The sequence below is a fragment of the Balaenoptera musculus genome, chromosome 19 (genome assembly GCF_009873245.2).
Source record: "Balaenoptera musculus isolate JJ_BM4_2016_0621 chromosome 19, mBalMus1.pri.v3, whole genome shotgun sequence".
Taxonomy (NCBI): domain Eukaryota; kingdom Metazoa; phylum Chordata; class Mammalia; order Artiodactyla; family Balaenopteridae; genus Balaenoptera; species Balaenoptera musculus.
Genome location: NC_045803.1, coordinates 16,189,836 through 16,209,053, shown reverse-complemented (window position 1 = coordinate 16,209,053; position 19,218 = coordinate 16,189,836). Strand labels below are relative to the sequence as shown.

Sequence of the window (19,218 nt, the reverse complement as noted above, 5' to 3'; positions counted from 1 at the left end):
ATGAACTTCGACCTTTGGTTCCCCTTCCGGTGTCGTGGTCGTTATTGAGTTATGCCTGGTGAGTTGAGGTGACCCCGGTTAAGCTGCGGGAGGGGCTGGCGGTGAGGAGGCCTCAAGCTCGCAGAGCGTGGATGGGGCTTGTGGAGCCAGGAGCTTGTGTATGCGTGAGCCGCGGACGACCATACTTGCGGGTGCTACTGTTTGTGACGGCGTCGTTGTTGAGTGTTAGTTCGCGCCTGTGCGTGCGTGAGAGCGAGAGAGCGAGGGCTAGAGTGCGTGTGACGGGGCCCTGGGATGGCGTGACTGGTATCTGATTGGGCTGGTGAGACTGTCAGTGGGGGCGGAGCCTACTGTGTGACCATGGTTAACATGGTGGCGACGAGGGTGTCTGACCGACACTGTGACCAAGTGATCCTGTAACATCTCTGTTGTGACTGACTATAAGTGTGCACGAAGTGGAGTTTTAAAATTTTGTTTTCAATGAGCTTGTTGAAGTTTGGAGTTTTGTTTTTTTCAGCTAGGAGTGTGTAAATATTTTTTGTACGTGTGTGTGTATAAGCTATAACACCATGTCCCCAGTACCCAGCCTCGTACTTTACACAGAGGGGGCATTGGTGAAGTGAGTGTTGCCCATCCAGGTCCAATTGTAGGTTCCATCGTTTCTTGGAATGTGTTTCCCTGGATTCACTTCTGTCCTCACACCATGTAGCCAGTTGGGTCTAGCTGTAGAGGGATGGCCATCAGAGTGAAAGTCATGAATTTCACTCCTATAATGAAAGTTCCCAATAGAAAAGTACATACTGAATCCTTGGATTAGCATTTAGGCCTGCACTTGCCTTCAAGACAGGCTTCTGGGAAGACATGAGGGGGAGGGCACAGGTGTAGAATCCCTTCGTGGGTTAAACTCCCTTGGATGCATTATGGAGGCCATTTACACCTTTCAGAAATACAGCATTCCCTGAGCTGTGTCCTGTAGAAACTGCTGTGAACTTAGATTCCAGCTCTGGGCATAGGTGATGCTTACCTTTTTCTCTGATACTGGTAAAAGTCAGCATTCTATTTTCACTCTTACTTCCATCCGCTTGTATTTGTGGTGGGTGATGGGTCATGTCTGATGGTGGGCAGTGTGTTCACCACAACTCTTAGCCAGTCCTGAGTCTCACAAGTCCCGTCTTCTTGATCCTGTAGCTCTGCAAGTTCTGAAGTGGAGAGCATTGCTACTAACTTAATGGCCCATACAAGGTCAGTTCGTGTTTGCTTTTTGTTGTCATACATTTTTGTTTTACAGAGCATAGAATATTTGCTTTCCTTCCTTTAAACTTCCCTACCTAATTGTGACTTATCAATTTTCCTGGTTCTTGTATATAATATCACATCTGCAAATAGTGACAGTTTTGCTTCTTTTCTCATTTGGATGTCTTTTATTTCTTTTTTCTGTTCTCTCTCTCTTTTTTTTTAACATGTAATTGCTCTGGCTAAGACTTCTAATACTGTATTGAATAAAAGTGGCAAGAGTGGGTATCCTTGTCTTGTTCCTGATCTTGGAGGAAAAGCTGTCAGCTTTTCACCATTAAGTATGGTATTTGCTGTGGACTTGTTATATATGACCTTTGTTATGCTGAGGTATGTTCCCTCTATATCCAGTTTACTGAGAGTTTTTATCATAAATGGATGTTTAATTTTGTCAAATGCTTTTTATGCATCTATTGAGATGATCATGTGTGTTTTATCCCTCATTTTGTTAATATGATGTATCACATTAATTGTTTTGGGGATGGTGAACCATTCTTGCATCCATGGAATAAATCCCACTTGGTCATGGTGTATGATCCTTTTAATGTATTTTTGAATTCAGTTTGCTAATATTTTGTTGAGAATTTTTGAACCTGGGTATGTATTTCTTCTTTTGTTTCTGCAAAAAGAATTACATAAGTTTGCCACATAAGTGAGACAAAGTCACAGTTTTATCACACTTCTAGGCATGTAGGAATAAGTAGAAAGTGCCAGTGGTCACCATGTGATTTGACATATCTAAGTTTTCAAAGCTTTGGGGATTACATAGATATCAAATAAACAATTACCAGGAGAACAAATCATGAATTAAGACTGCTGATCAGAGATTCATGGTTTTTTAAGAAGTGGTGGTTTCTTTCAGAGGACATAGGAATGATCTGGGAAATCCAGGTATCATACAAGACCTCATTATACAAATTACACTTGAAAGGACAGTTTTATGGAAACAGAAATAAATATGCATGTAACTCTCTGTGTTGGACAGAGGAACAAGATAAAGCCTTTTATGCTCAAATTGTCACATATTAGATAGATTCTAGTTATATGTCTGCAGCTTTGTGTAGAGGGCAAGGAGATATATCCTTTCATTTTTGAGAATCTTTGTGACAAATATTATTGAGGAAAAACTGTAATCTCAAGGCTGGACTCTGAAATGAGTTAACATTATAAGAAAGAACAGACCTGAAAATCTCAAATTTCGCTGTAGCACAAAGGTGAAGCATAGAGGGAATTTTTAAAAAATAATGAAACAAGGGATGTGAAATATTCTTTACCATTTCATAAATTAGCAGACAGCTTTTATTAGGTATCATTAGGTGCTTTTTATATGGCACTGAAAATGCTTTATGTCTTTTATTTAATTTGATCCAGACAGCAACACTTTGAGGTAGGTCATGTTGTTATTTCCATTTTACTGATGAGGAAATTAAGGCAGTTAAGTAACTTAGTAAAAGGTTACACAATAACAGCCAAAGATAAGATTTGCAAACTGAATTTTGGATGATAGATTTTATGTTCTTTATCATGATAGTACACAACCTCCAATTATTTTAAAAATCTGATTGTTTGATGAGTAATTCATCAAAATTTTTTCCCCCAACATTTAATATGAATCAATGTTATCATTGTTAAATACTGCATAGATATTGCTAACATATAGCTCACCACACTTTAACCTGTTGTCTATCCATAGATATTTAGAATTATCATAAACTACGCTGATGTAGATCATTGTAATAGAATTTTGTCTACTTTTTTATCTGTTACTTAAGGAAAAATTTCCAGAAGTTGCATTTACAGATTAAATATTTATTAAATGCCTGTAATATGCCAATTTTATTCATGTTATTGGTGTGGATATTAGCATTAAAGAGACATAGTTGCTATCCCTTAACTTGTTTATAACTGATCACATAATATAAACTGTGAATAGGACTAAAACTATAGTAGGGTATGATAATGATCATTAAAGAAATTGGATGACATGCATTTGAAGTTGATGAGGAGAGACGTCATGGAGACAAACCCAAGGCTGTTAGGTTTTTACCAACTTACACTAAAGCCATGGATTGTCAGGGTTTACCAAAACCATCCTCAGATTGACGATTTGCTAGGACTCACAAAATCCAGAAAAACTGTTATGCTTGTGTTCATGGTTTATTACAGTCAAAGGATACAGATTAAGATCAGCAAAGAGAAAAGTCCAGGAAAAATTAGATGTGTACTTCCAGTGGAGTCATATAGACAGCACTAAATTCTGCCAGCACCATTTTGTAACAACACTTATGAAGTAGGTCAGGGAAACTCACCTGAGCCTTGATGTCCAGACTCTTTATTGAGAGTGAGTCACACAGTCATGGAGCAACTGTGTGACTAGCTTAGCTGCTTCAGAGGTCAAATTGATACAGTGCATCCCAGGACCCCTGGCCAACAAAAATAGGTGTTTACCATAAATCACATTTATAGCATAAATTATCTGTCTGGCATAGCCCAGATATGCTCTTATCAAGCAGGATATTGTAAGGGCTCAGAGGTTGTCTCCCAGGAGCTGTTCAAGGGCCATTCCTTTCTTTGGAAAGAGCAGAGTTTGGGTACTCCAGATCCACTGAGTTCATTGTTTACTGCACCCATGAGATATCCATGGACATGAATGGATTTAGTTAATAACTTTCATGCTTTAGTAAATTTTGGTAGGTTATAGATTGTTTCTAACTTGCCAGTGAACTACTACCCATGCTCAGATTTCACTCCATAAAGAAGAAATTCTGAACTAAAGAGACAAGAACCAGAGTTAGAACTGTCTTTGTAGTAAGAGGAATATGAGTTCAAAACTCAGCTCTGCCACTTTGTGGGTTTGGTTTTTTTCTTAGACGTAACTTAATGTAAACTATACAAACCATATTCTAAAGCTGGATTGTTTTTAACATTTATGTATATCTATGTAACCATTACACAGCTAAGATATAGCATATTTCCAACACTCCAGGATGCTCCCTTCTGTTTCCTTCCAGTCATTACCAACTTGCCTTTACCCCCAACAAAGGTAACCAATATTCTTTTCACTATTACAGTAGATAAGTTTTAACTAATTTGGAAGTTCATATAAATGGAATCGTACATTATGTACTTTTTTTTTTTTGCCGTGCTGTGTGGCATATGGGATCTTAGTTTCCCAACTAGGGATCGAACCTGCACCCCCTGCAGTGGAAGCACAGAGTCTTAACTACTGGACAGCCAGGGAAGTCCCCATTATGTACATTTTTTTCTGCCGTCTTTTGCTCAACCTCATGTTTATGAAAATCATCTGCTGTTTGTTCAGTTTTATTCTTAAGTAATCTTCCACTATAGGAATGTATCTCATTTAATTTTTCCCTGCTTCTGTTGATGGATGTTTGGGTTGTTAACAGTTTCAGGACAGTGTAAAGAAATGCAGCTAAAATAATTCTTTTACATACTTTTTGGACGGAAAAACTCATTTCTATTGGGCATATACACAAGAGTGGAATTGCTAAGTCACAGTATATATGTTTCTTTAGTAGATTGTGTCAAATAGTTGCCCAAAGTAACTGAAATAGTTTACACTCAACAACAAGGGGTTTACAGTTGTAACAGGTGAAAAATGCATAAATTAACTTCTACAGTAGGGGTTAACAAGTTTTTTTTCTGTAAAGGACAGATATTAAATATTTTAGGCTTTGTGGATTACACAGTCTCTGTCACACCTACTCAACTCTACCATTGTAGCACATAAACAGCTATAGATGATATGTAGCTTTGTTATATTAATCCTGTTTATCACTTTTCATTCTCTTTATTTGAACCTGTGGATTCAGATTACCATCTGGATTCGTTTCCTTTGCCCAATGCAGCTTTTCTTCTACCTATCTCCTTTGTGTTATTATTGTCAAACATATTACATTTATATATGTTGCAGGCCCAATAATACATGTTATGTGTGTGTATATATATGTATATAATATTTATGTATATGTATACATATATATGAATTACTTCATACAGTTGATTTAAAAAATTTTTTTATTTATTTTTGGCTATGCTGGGTCTTTTGTTGCTGCCCGCAGGCTTTCTCTAGTTGCAGCGAGCGGGGGCTACTCTTCGTTGCAGTGTGCAGGCTTCTCATTGCGGTGGCTTCTCTTGTTGCGGAGCACGGGTTCTAGGTGTGCGGGCTTCAGTAGTTGTGGCTCGCGGGCTCTAGAGCACAGGCTCAGTAGTTGTGGCGTACGGGCTTAGTTGCTCCACGGCATGTGGGATCTTCCCAGACCAGGGCTCAAACCCGTGTCCCCTGCATTGGAAGGCGGATTCTTTACCACTGGACCACCAGGGAAGTCCTGGGAACTTTTCATCCATTATTTATTTGAATATATTAAAATGCACCTTTCCTCTTTTCTGTTACATTTATTACAGGTGTGTGCTTAATGGTGTCCAACATTTCTCTGATGCTCTTTTCATTTTTCTTCCTTGTGTTTTCTTCCTTTGTTCTTCAGATTGCATGATCTCTATCACGTTATCTTTAAGTTTTCTAGTACATTTTTTTCTGCCCAGTTCACATCTACAGTTGAGTTACTCTAGTGAAATTTTCATTTAATACTTTTCAACTCCAGAATTTCCATCTAGTGATATTAAATAACTTCTATCTCTTCACTGATTCTTTATTTGATATGACATTGTGATCATACCTTCATTTACTTTAAGCATGGGTTCCTTTGTTTATTGAACATATTTATAATGGCTACTTTGAAGTCTTTGTTAAATCTTGTTGCTTTCTCACAGGCAGTTTCTGTTGTCTGTTTGGTTTTGGCTTTGGTGTTTTTGGTTTATGGGTTATATTTTCCTATTTCTTCACCTGTCTCTTGTTTGTGGAAAGTAGATATTTTAAATAGTTGTTTTAACTCTGGTACTTTTGTCTACTCCTTCTCCCCAGGCTTGTTATTGTTATTTGCTTTCTTGTTTAGTGACTGGCTAGATTAATGAAGTGAAATCTATCTCCCCCATAGTGTAAATCTCTGATGTTGCTCCTTGGGGTATAGACTTTGCTATTACCACAGTTACCCTTGGATGACAGTGGTTTTGACAGGGCTGTCTTTGAGTGTCTCTTTACCTGACCACACCAAGCTGTTAGGATCCACTGATTGTGACTGATGGCACTATTGTTTTCAGTAATGCTGTGGGGTTACACTGCTTCACAGACTAATGAAATCAAGTCAATGTCTGAGATTTGTTCTGACAATAGGAAGGGCTCCCCAAGTATCTTTCTCTGATCCTTTCTGACAAACTAGCCCGCATACAGTTTAGCATTTATCTCCAATGAATTTTTCAATCTTCTCCCAATAGCCTTTCACCAAAATTTCCACTGTTTTTGTGAATGTCCTTACCCTTGAACTTCTTCACACTCTGTTGCAAATGAAGGCAGTTCCTTTGGAGAGGGCTCTGGAGGGGATTGGGCAGCAGTCCTAGGTTTCAGTTTGCCTCTCGTGGCATGGAACTCCTGCCCTATGAGCCAAGGCAAAGACAGTTGGAACCCCAGTATTCTCAGCAGTGCCACACCCAAGGTACAGCCTACAATTCTTGTGTGGCTACTAGGCAGAAGAAAATTTCCATTCCTTCGTTGCATTTGCCTGAGCAACGGTAGCTGGGGGCAGAATGAGAAATGCTGATGTTCTACTCCCAGGAAGATAGTTATCTGACTGGGAACAGGGCTTGAGTGGTGAGGAAGTTTGTGTCCTTGGCTGGACTAGTTTGCAATGGAATCTTTTTCTCACTAGGATGGGATGGACAAGGAATGGTGCAGGTTAGATTAAGATACTGCAGACTTTCACAGTTCTTAATAAGTTTTAGTAGATTTACAAATGTTTCTTCATTTGCTCTATGTTTTTATATATAATTTTACCAGTTTCAATGGGGAGCATGTCGGTGGAGCTCCTCATGCTGTCATACCAGAAGTGGAATTCCCTGATCAGTTCTTTACAGTTCTAACCATGGACCATGTAAGTTGCTATTTCTCTCTCCTTTGTGAACATTTCATTTGTCTGAATCTTCCCAGAAAGCGGCCCTAAGAGCCTGCCCCACATCCCCATAAAAATCCCCATTTTCACTTTCTAGTGAGAGTTGGAGTCAAACAGCACACTGTACCTCCTATGTGCCTATCTATTCTCCAGATAACGTTCAGCATTCCTGTGTGTTCAGTGTTTTGTTCAGAGCAGCTCTAGGGCAGAAATGGAATCCCTAGATGGAGGCATTTACCAGCCTTTTTCATACTCTTGGGTAGAGAAAAAGAGCAAATGGATCCATTTGATGACATATGGGCAAAGTCTGTACTTCTGAACAGACCTATTTTTCCAGGTAGACTGGATTTGATGTTGACTAGTCTCAGTCAGACATAAATAGTAGATTACTGTAGATTTCAGAATTGGAGGAGATCTTATCCAACTTATGTCTAAATATAATTAAGGCTGATATATTTCCACCAAGCAGACTACTCTGTAGCCACTAAAAAGCATTTAATAAATAATTTTTCATTAGAAGTTATAATTCTTATATATTGTGAAATGGTGATTAACAGTGATGAACTTGGGGTTTTAAGAAATTTTAAAATATTGTTCATATTCCATTTTCTAAGCTAGATATTTTTCCTTTACAGAGGAATGAGGATGTAGAAATTCACTATTATTGATAATTCATTCAGCAGGCATGTAGCATGCAGCGTTCATGTATACACTATTTCTTTTAATTTGTAAACTGATTATTTTGTTTATTTCCAGACGTGCTTATCTAAGAAATCCCATAGCATGCAGGAAGATTTCTCTGAATCAAAAGGATTCTTTAAAGATCTGTAGATAGTCTGGTTTGGAAGCATTAATTTCCTTACTTCCCATACCATAGGCTTCTACCCCTGGCCAATGTACTTACTATTAGACCCCTTCCTGTAATGCAATTCTTTTTCTTTTTTTTTTTAATTTATATTATTGAAGTATAGTTGATTTACAATGTTGTGTTAATTTCTGTTGTACAGCAAAGTGATTCAGTTATACAGATATATATTCTTTTTCATATTCTTTTCCATTATGGTTTATTACAGGATATTGAATATAGTTCCCTGTGCTATACAGTAGTCCCTTGTTGTTTATCCATTCTATATATAATAGTTTAATTCAATTCTTTATTTCTTACCTTTTACTCAAAAATGTTTCCTTCAATTTTACTTATAATATGTGGTTTGTTGTTTCAGGAATTGGTGACATTCAGGGATGTGGTCATCAGCTTCTCTGAGGAGGAATGGGAGTATCTGGATTCTGCTCAGAGGGACTTGTACTGGGATGTGATGATGGAAAATTACAGCAACTTGGTCTCACTGGGTAAATTTAGCTGTTTACATAATTTAGAATATGTTCTATAGAATATCAGTTGACATTCAGTGAACTCAAAGCTATCTTTTAAGAAACTAGATGAATTTCTTCTCCCAGTTTCCAAAGGCATGGATTGAGCATGGTGTTGGAGATGACAACTCCATTAAGCATCTTCCTCATTCTTCATGTAATTTCTATGAAGTCCCTTCTCAGTCTCTTATAATTTCTTATAATTTCTACCTTCATTTATTTTTGGCTGTGTTGGGTCTTTGTTGCTGCGTGTAGGCTTTCTCTAGTTGCGGTGAGTGGGGACTACTTTCCAGTGCAGTGCGCATGCTTCCCATTGCTGTGGCTTCTCTTATTGCGGAGCACGGGCTCTAGGCACGCAGGCTTCAGTAGTTGTGGCACGAGGGCTCAGTAGTTGTGGCTCACAGGCTGTAGAGCGCAGGCTCAGTAGTTGTGGCACATGGGTTTAGTTGCTCCGTGGCATGTGGGATCTTCCCAGAACAGGGCTCGAACCCATGTCTCCTGCATTGGCAGGTGGATTCTTAACCACTGCGCCACTAGGGAAGTCCTTGGATTTGACTTCTAGGATACATACACTGTATCCTTTGAGATATCTATTATATTGTGTTTGAGCCCAGAATTGCTAAAATTTCTTTATTACTTTCTTACCCACCTTCTGGGAGAACAGCTAAGATACTGTGTCCTGAGTTGTTATGATTATTAAAAGAATTTGTATAATTTATATTGTTACATTGGCAAATAGAAGTCATATTCATTGCCTGACACAAGTGTTGTCTTACACCTGCTATGGGGTTAAAGAACTTTGCATTTAACGTTAAGTCAGTATTCCAGCAAGGACCTTTTAATGTTTTAGAAAGCTCCTTGTTTTCCTCTCAGCTCACATAGTTCTTGCCTTGTACCAGGCCCTGATTTAAGCCCTTTTAATATACTGAGTTATTTAATTCTACAACCCTATGGCATAAATACTACTTGCATTATTGTTCTTTGAAGAGATTGCTAAGACAAAGAGTATTTAGGCTACCCCTCCAGGGTTACATAGCTAGTGTCAGAAGCAGGTTTTCTTACCCAAGCAGTCTGGCACCACAGTTGATATTCTTAGCTGTTACAACATACTGCCTCTCAAGGCAAAGAGATAGCATGGGTTTAAATAAAAGAAGACACTTCTTTACCTATCTGGTAAAGTATTTATACAGCTAGCCATTAACAATCAAAGACTATGATGGGCTAAAGTATACTAAACCAATGAAAATCAACAAATCCATAATGATACATAAATAAGAGGTCAGAAAATTTATACTCTCTTTATACTTTGTAATTCTATGGTCACTCTAAGGTGAATGTTCTTTCAATCTTCTCATATTTCTCTTCTCTGAAGTCTTTCATTTCAATCTCATTTATTAAAAACTTAACCAATTCTCAAAAGTGTTTTTTAGAATTGGTTCTGATTCTTATATATTTCTGTATATTATGTTACATTTCTTTGTTGTAAGCAGGGTGTTCCATTTCTAAGCCAGTTTTGACTACCTTATTAGTGGAAGGGAAGTTGCCCTGGAGGGTTACAAGGGATGTGACAAGTAAACAGGGCTATGTGAGTGAGGACTTGATGAAGCAAGGAAAGCCATCACCAGAGTAAAAAGCCCAGCCTGTCCAAGAGGAGGTTGGCCCCTGTGATGTTTTGGGGAAACTTCCTTTAAACCCCTATGGGAAAAAAGCCTGATACTTGGGGAAGAAAATTAAGATCTTTCCCAATTCGACCAACATTTCCTCTAGTTCCTCTTGTATTTAGACTTACATAAATGTCTTCACTGACAAAAAAATCTTGGTCATTTATATAATCAACACTTAATCAGTGTCTACAGTAAGATAGATATTGTGTTAGCCCTATAAGTACAATGTATATAAGTAAGAAAGACCAATACAGATCTTAATGTCATGGAACTAACATACTAGTAAGTGAGATATATAATAAATAGGTAAATAGATGATTAGAAGATATATCATGGATAGTGATATGTGCTATGAAGAAAAGTAAGCAAAATAAAGGGATGAAGAATGATGGAACTAATTCAGATATTATGGTCAGAAAGGGATCTCTGTGGTCCTATTTTAGCATTCTATGAATATACAGTTCCTCATCAACAATTCACTTAATGCTTTTTACAGTTGAAAACCTTCATTTAAATCAGTGTTGTACTAAGTCCAACATTCCTTCTAATACATTTAATTAGTTACCCTCATGCTACTTGATAAACTTGAAATCTAATGGAAAAGGCAGCAAGTGTTTGATTATACTCTTTATATGATTGTAACTAATTAGCCACCTCAAATGGTGCACTTGAAATTTTCTGACCTCTTATTTATGTATCATTATGGATTTGTTGATTTTCATTGGTTTAGTATACTTTAGCCCATCACAGTCTTTGATTGTTGATGCCTAGCTGTATAAATACTAATTCCTTATGGATTTTTGTGTACCTTTGACTTGATTCTTTATTCTTTGAATTTACTAATGCTTTCTGAAGCTTTCCCAGGCTCACCCTATACCCTCCCTATCCCAGACCAAACACCTGAATTGGTTAAAAGTGAGTTCTTCTGGTCTTCCATGTTTTATGTGTTTTGTTCCTTTTTAAAAAATTAATACTAGCTATAAATTTTTAGTTGTTTAGTTAATGTTTAGTACACAAAGTACTTTTCACCCTCTTTTGATTCTTGTATTCTTGTCAAAATGGTGGTCTCCTTCGATGATTTCTGTGTCTTTTTGTTATGATTCATTAATATTATAAAACATTCTTGCTTCTGTCACAACAGTCAAGGGCACATCTTCTACCTTCCCTGCTCCAGGTCATGACTCAGATATTTACTTTAGGAGCCCTGGTTCATTACCTGGTTTATTGCCACAACCTGGGCAATAGGCATGCTTATGATTTTTTGTTTCATGGAAGGTAAGTCTTTGACAATTTTATCTCTTTCTAGCAAATTGTTCTTTTTTTCAACTTTTATGGCTTCTGGGGTTTTCAGTATTTATTTACCTAGAAAATAATTCATAAGTCAACATTTTCAAATTGATTGGCATACGAGTCTTATAACATTTAAAAAATACCCTCTGTGATGGTTCTTTCACTTGTCATTTACTTTTTTTTTTAAATAGATCTTTATTGGAGTATAATTGCTTCACAATACTGTGTTAGTTTCTGTTGTACACCAAAGTGAATCAGCCATATGCATACATATGTTCCCATATTCCCTCCCTCTTGAGCCTCCCTCCCATCCTCCCTATCCCACCCCTCTAGGTCATCGCAAAGCACAGAGCTGATCTCTCTGTGCTATGCTGCTGCTTCCCACTAGCTAACTACTTTACATTCTGTAGTGTATATATGTCGATGCTACTCTCTCACTTTGCCCCAGCTTCCCCCTCCCACCCCATGTCCTCAAGTCCATTCTCTATGTCTCCATCTTTATTCCTGCCCTGCAACTAGGTTCATCAATACCATTTTTTTTTTTTTTAGATTCCATATATATGTGTTAGAATACGGTATTTGTTTTTCTCTTTCTGACTTACTTCACTCTGTATGACAGACTCTAGGTCCATCCACCTCACTACAAATAACTCAATTTCGTTTCTTTTTATGGCTGAGTAATATTCCATTGTATATATGTGCCACATCTTCTTTATCCATTCGTGTGTCGATGGACATTTAGGTTGGTTCCATGTCCTGGCTATTGTAAATAGTGCTGCAACGAACGTTGTGGTACATGTCTCTTTTTGAATTACGCTTTTCTCAGGGTATATGCCTAGTAGTGGGATTGCTGGGTCATATGGTAGTTCTATTTTTAGTTTTTTAAGGAACCTCCATACTGTTTTCCATAGTGGTTGTTTCAATTTACATTCCCACCAACAGTGCAGGAGGGTTCTCTTTTCACCAAACCCTTTCCAGCATTTATTGTTTCTAGATTGTTTGAGAATAGCCATTCTGACTGGCATGAGGTGATACCTCATTGTAGTTTTTTTTTTTTTTTTAAAGCAATCCCTCCAGGACATTCTTTTTTTTTAATTAATTAATTAATTAAAAAAAAATTTTTGGCTGTGTGGGGTCTTCGTTTCTGTGCGAGGGCTTTCTCTAGCTGCGGCAAGCGGGGGCCACTCTTCATCGCGGTGCGCGGGCCTCTCACTATCGCGGCCTCTCTTGTTGCGGAGCACGGGCTCCAGACGCGCAGGCTCAGTAATTGTGGCTCACGGGCCCAGTTGCTCCACGGCATGTGGGATCTTCCCAGACCAGGGCTCGAACCCACATTCCCTGCATTGGCAGGCAGACTCTCAACCACTGCGCCACCAGGGAAGCCCTCATTGTAGTTTTGATTTGCATTTCTCTAATAATTAGTGATGTTGAGCAGCTTTTCATGTGCCTTTTGGCCATCTGTATGTCTTCCTTGGTGAAATGTCTATTTAGGTCTTCCATCCATTTTTTAATTGGATTGTTTGTTTTTTTGATATTGAGTTCCGTGAGCTGTTTGTATATTTTGGAGATTAATCCTTTGTCTGTTGTTTCATTTGCAAATATTTTCTCCTATTCTGAGGGTTGTCTTTTTGTCTTGTTTATGGTTTCCTTTGCTGTGCAAAAGCTTTTAAGTTTAATTAAGTCCCATTTGTTGATTTTTGTTTTTATTTCAGTTACTCTAGGAGGTGGGACAAAAAAGATCTTGCTGTGGTTTGTGTCAAAGAGTGTTTTTCGTATGTTTTCCTCTAAGAGTTTTATAGTGTCTGGTCTTACATTTAGGTCTTTAATCCATTTGGAGTTTATTTTTGTGTATGGTGTTAGGGAGTGTTCTAATTTCATTCTTTTACATGTAGCTGTCCAGTTTTCCCAGCACCACTTATTGAAGAGGCTGTCCTTTCTCCATTGTATGTTCTTTCCTCCCTTGTTGTTAGATGACAGTATGTGCGTGGGTTTATCTCTGGGCATTCTATCCTGTTCCATTGATCTATTTTTCTGTTTTTGTGCCAGTACCATACTGTCTTGATTAGTGTAGCTTTGTGGTATAGTTTGAAGTCAGGGAGCCTGATTCCTCCAGCTCTGTTTTTCTTTCTCAAGATTGCTTTGGCTATTCGGGTCTTTTGTGTTTCCATACGAATTGTAAAATTTTTTGTTCTTATTCTGTGAGGAATACCACTAGGAGTTTGATGGAGATTGCATTAATCATGTAGATTGCTTTGGGTAGTATAGTCATTTTCACAGTATTGATTCTTCCAATCCAAGAACATGGTATATTTCTCCAACTGTTTATGTCATCTTTGATTTCTTTCACTTTTTATATTTGTTGATTATATTCTTTATATGTTCTCTAACTCATCACATTCTGATTCTATATTTATTGAATTCTCCTCTCAACTTTTCTTTAGGTCACTTTGTTCTTTTCTGTCTTCTTGAGTGGAATGTATACATTGGTTTTCATTCTTTCATTTTTATCAATATAAGTGTTTAAATCCTTACTTTCTATGTGACTAATATTGAGTTTCATAGATTTTTAATGTGCAATATTTTCAGCGCCACCATTCCCTGAAAGTTTTGTAATTTCAGTTACATTTCCACAATAACTAAACAGTTATTTGATAGAAAGTTTCTTCATTTCTAGGTGGAAGTACTTTTAGTTTACTGATACTGGCATTCATTTATGATTTTATTGTTTCAGTCAAATAATGGTGTTTGCATTATTTCACCTTAATTATACATAATTCAGTCACAGGAAATTATTTTTGCCTTTTATCATGCAATGTATATCAGTCACTTTGGATTTTCCTTAGGTTGTTCCCTCATCTGATTGCCAATCTCCAGCTAGGTCCAAGAGATCTTTTGTTACAAAGTGCCTTACACTCTTGCCCACCTCCACCCCCTTTTACATACCATTCTGTTACTAAATTCTCCTTTTCAGCCACATGTTTACTCAGAATTGCATAAGCTTTAAAATATGGGAAATACCTATTATAATATCTAAAACATTCTGATACTTTTTTAGGCAATATAGCAGTGGTTAGCTTTGAGAATAGGAAAATGGAAAGGAATACCTGGGAAAGAGCATAAAGGAAAACATTTAAATATAGACTAGGATTTCAGGAGGATAGATGAATAATAGTGAAAATGTTACTGAAGAGAGGTAAATAAAACACCTTCTTTATTGGGATGAAGAAACTCATGGTTTTGCATAGGAGGAAATTAACAGCAGTGATGGAGACAGTATGCGTAGGTGGAGAGGCAATTGGAAAACAATCATTTATAAACACTATTATATATATGAATGTATCTTACTATATTATAAATTTCATGTATATAAATTTATATATATAAAATCACTGTAGTGTAGTGTGAGGTTTTAAAGGTATGGAGATTCTTATAGTTATATAATTATTTTGATAATTGTGTTCTCCAGTGACTTATTTTTGTAATATTGGCTTTTATTCTCACATTGCTTTCAACCAGTGATTTGCTTTTCCTGTAATTGTAAACTACTATGACCTTGGGGCTTGCTATTCAGTGGCACATAGAAGAATGATTTTATATTTCCTTTTGGAGTTTAATAAGGAAATAAACAGTATGATAACAGAGAAAATTACAGATTACACAATTGAAAAGATGGGTATGAGGGCAAGGAACTAGATATTGGAATAGAGACATAGATATGAACTTACTTAGAGTCAGCTAGTACATCATTTCAGAGGGTGGTAACTTTTAGACCCGGACGACGAAAAGGAGGTAGTATATAAGGATTCCATTTCTGAGAAATGAAATATCTTGTGGGTATCTCTAAATGATAGGAAATGTGGTTTGATGCAGAAGGTGAAAATGATTAGGGGATAATGGATTAAAATATTGTTTTACAAGCAGCACCCTGTTATCGATGGTAAAGTATTGGGATTATATTGTAAAAGAAAAAAAGAAAACTATCAGAAAACTGTTAGTATGTATCGATAATCAAATTTTGATCTGTATTTGCAGTATCTCTACAAGATACTGATGACTAAATTCCACATCTATAGGTGTTGATTCAGTTTATCTGGATTAGTTCATGAACATCAGTACTTGACAAGCTTACTAGGTGATGATCAACACCAAAATTTCAGACCCACTGACTTAATCCATTTCTCTTAGCACAAACCTCACAACCTTATGTTATACTCTTAGCATTCTCTGAGTTCTCTTTACCTTTCCTCAAACTTCATAACAGTATTTTAATCATTCACTTATACTGTGAATTATTTTCAGTTTTTCTCCTGTGCACTTCATAACTATTTTATCTTCGTGACACATGAAAAAAGAAATTGTTTTTTCCCTTTCTTTCAGACTTGGAATCCAAGTATGACAAAAAGACTTTATCTACAGAGAAGGACATTATTGAAAAAAATGATTCTCAGTGGGAAGTAATAGAAAGTAGTAAATTAGTTGGCCTTGAGAACTCCATTGTCAGAAATGATTGGCAAAGCAAAAGGAAGATTGAAGTACAAAGACCTGAAGTGGGATATTTCAGTCAAATGAAAATCATCTCTGAAAAAGTGCCCGATTACAAAAATCATAAATCTCTTACATTACATCAGAGAATTCATGATAGTGAGAAGCCCTGTAAGGAATATGGGAAGGTCCTTAGTTGTGACTTAAACTTTGATGAATATGAGAAAATATATACTAGTGAGAAAACCTCTGAATGTAGTAGATATTGGAAAACCTTTGGAGTAGATGACCCACATACCCTACAACTGAATATTCATACTGGTGTGAAACCTTGTAAATGTATGGAATGTGGGAATGCATTTAGTTTTTATGAAGACCGTAGTGTACACTGTGATGATCAGAAGTGCTATAAATGTAAGCAATATGGAAGGATTTTTAGAAGAATTGAAAAAATCACTCCACTTCAAAGAATTCATGATGGTGAGAAACCCTATGAATGCACTTTCTGTAGGAAATCGTTTAGAGTGCATGCACAACTTACTAGACATCAGAAAATCCATACTGATGAGAAACCTTACAAATGTATGGAATGTGGCAAGGACTTTAGATTTCATTCACAACTGACTGAACATCAGAGAATTCATACTGGTGAGAAGCCATACAAATGTATACAATGTGAGAAGGTCTTTAGAATTAGTTCACAGCTTACTGAACATCAGAGAATTCATACTGGTGAGAAACCTTATGCATGTAAAGAATGTGGGAAGACTTTTGGAGTCTGTCGAGAACTTGCTCGACATCAGAGAATTCATAGTGGTAAGAAACCCTATGAATGCAAAGCATGTGGAAAGGTCTTTAGAAACAGTTCATCCCTGACTAGACATCAGAGAATTCATACTGGTGAGAAACCATATAAATGTAAGGAATGTGGGAAAGCTTTTGGAGTAGGTAGTGAACTTACTCGACATCAGAGAATTCACAGTGGTCAGAAACCTTATGAATGTAAAGCGTGTGGAAAGTTCTTTAGACTTACTTCAGCCCTTATTCAACATCAGAGAATTCATAGTGGTGAGAAACCTTATGAATGTAAGGTATGTGGGAAGGCCTTTAGACACAGTTCGGCCCTTACTGAACATCAGAGAATTCATACTGGAGAGAAACCTTATGAATGCAAGGCATGTGGGAAGGCCTTTAGACATAGTTCATCCTTTACAAAACATCAGAGAATTCATAATAGTAAGAAACCCTATGAATGTAAGGAATGTGGGAATGCCTTTAGAGTGGGCAGGCAACTTACTTGATATTGAACAAGTTGTACTGGTGAGAAGACTTTTGAATGAAAGACATATATAAAGCCCATTTGTTTCTGAGTTTCATTGGAAAAATCTGTGTATTTAAGTAGAAGTTATCGCAGAGATTCTACCTCTCTTAAATCTATTTCCAGACTTTATGGCCACTCTAAAACTAGAATTATTCATTCATAAGTGATATATACTTTCAGCTTTGTTCAATATCACCAAATATTTCTCCTTTTTATATCAATTAACGTTCTGAATATCTGTTTATGTAGGATGATGCCTATCAATCCATTTCTTAAATGCATGGGAAATGTATTTCCCTAATTATTAATTATTTGAGTTATTTTCATATGAGTTTCTTGTCCAGGGATGTTTTGCTTACAGTTACTTTTGGTGTTTGTGTTTTTGTTCTTTTGCCTATTTATCGTTTTTGGCTTAGTGATTTGTAATATTGCTCAAATATATCTTTTGCATTCTAATTTTTTGCTTGTTTTATATGGCATACTTATCTTCTCCAGAGAGTTAGAACCCCCAGATACTATGTGGTTTTAAAGTTTTGTGGTCCTGCAAGGTGTTTGTGTAGATTTGTTTTGTTTTGTTTTCTCTTGATTTTGTTCTAATGGTAGATGTTTTAACTTTTCCATTGTCATCAAATGTTTGAATTCTTTTTGAATTTCTATTTTGTTTTGACACAACAGATTTCCCTAAATACCTTTTGCAACACAATTCCTTTAAGGAGGCTTTTCACCTCTAGGCAGTACCAGTCAGCATCCAAATGAAATGAGCATTTTAAATATTTCATAAAATATTCTAACCCAATCTTATCAGTCTCTTAAATTTGTTAGGCAGCTTTAAAAGTAGGAGAAAATCTACAGCTATTGCAATGGTTATAAACTGGTCACTAAAATTAAGAGGGTTTACAACGCTGCTATTACCATGGCTTCAATTGGGTTTTGTATCTATTTATAATTTTCCTTTTTATTCCGTTCAGTGTTGTCTTACTGTGTTTTGGCAGTTGGAAAATCAGTAGACCTTTGATTTTAGCAATCTTCCCTGACTCAGGAAAAACAAAGAGACAACAAAAAAAAATGAGACAGTTAATAAGGTTGCAAATCTTAGCTACTCATCACCTCTTTCTTACAACAGTTGACCTGGTTATATAATCAAAGTGATCGAAAGCCACTGGTTATTAATTTTTATAAGAAAATTTACCTATTATATTTACATACATTTACATCACTGTCATTCATTAGATTTTAATTTTTGAGATTGGTGTCTTGCCCAGTTTTGCATGATCAGCAGTAGTAAGTAAGGTGTTTTCTCATTGGGTATACTGAGCTATGTTTTCTTTACATATTCCTTATTAGTAATTTTTTTAAGTTAGCAGTTATTAAAAGTATGTAACTGATAGATCATTCATGTCCTACAGAGTAAAAGAATGGGTCTCTGTTGTTACCCTTTTTATTAGGATACTTGCTGTTTCATATCTTTGAAATAGTTCAATTGTATTATAATTATTAATGTTGTTATTAATAGCTCACTCTACTTACTGAGCTGTCATGTGACCACACTGCTGATTTGCTCTTCTATCCTACTCTACCTGGTTATTCTGAGTTACCATCAATGCTGATTAATTTCCCTCGTCTTGCGTAGTACTCCAGAGCTACTTGCCCTACACTTCTTTGTTTTTAATATTTTTTGCTTGCTCGAACAAATTAAAACAATGAGCTATCCAAACCTTATATATGGACTTAAAATTAATGACAGAAATAAAATAACCATGTGGCTTGACACTTA

The 19,218-nt window shown here is 36.6% G+C and overlaps 1 protein-coding gene across 1 annotated transcript; it reads left to right on the top strand.

The window, feature by feature from the left end:
* The first annotated feature begins 12 nt into the window (after positions 1-12).
* Positions 13-19,218, top strand: ZNF529 (zinc finger protein 529). Its single transcript, XM_036832874.1, has 5 exons — positions 13-191; positions 1,189-1,242; positions 7,205-7,298; positions 8,540-8,666; positions 16,019-19,218. The coding sequence occupies exons 2-5, from the start codon at positions 1,229-1,231 to the stop codon at positions 17,422-17,424; spliced, it is 1,641 nt and encodes a 546-aa protein (XP_036688769.1). The 5' UTR covers positions 13-191; positions 1,189-1,228; the 3' UTR covers positions 17,425-19,218.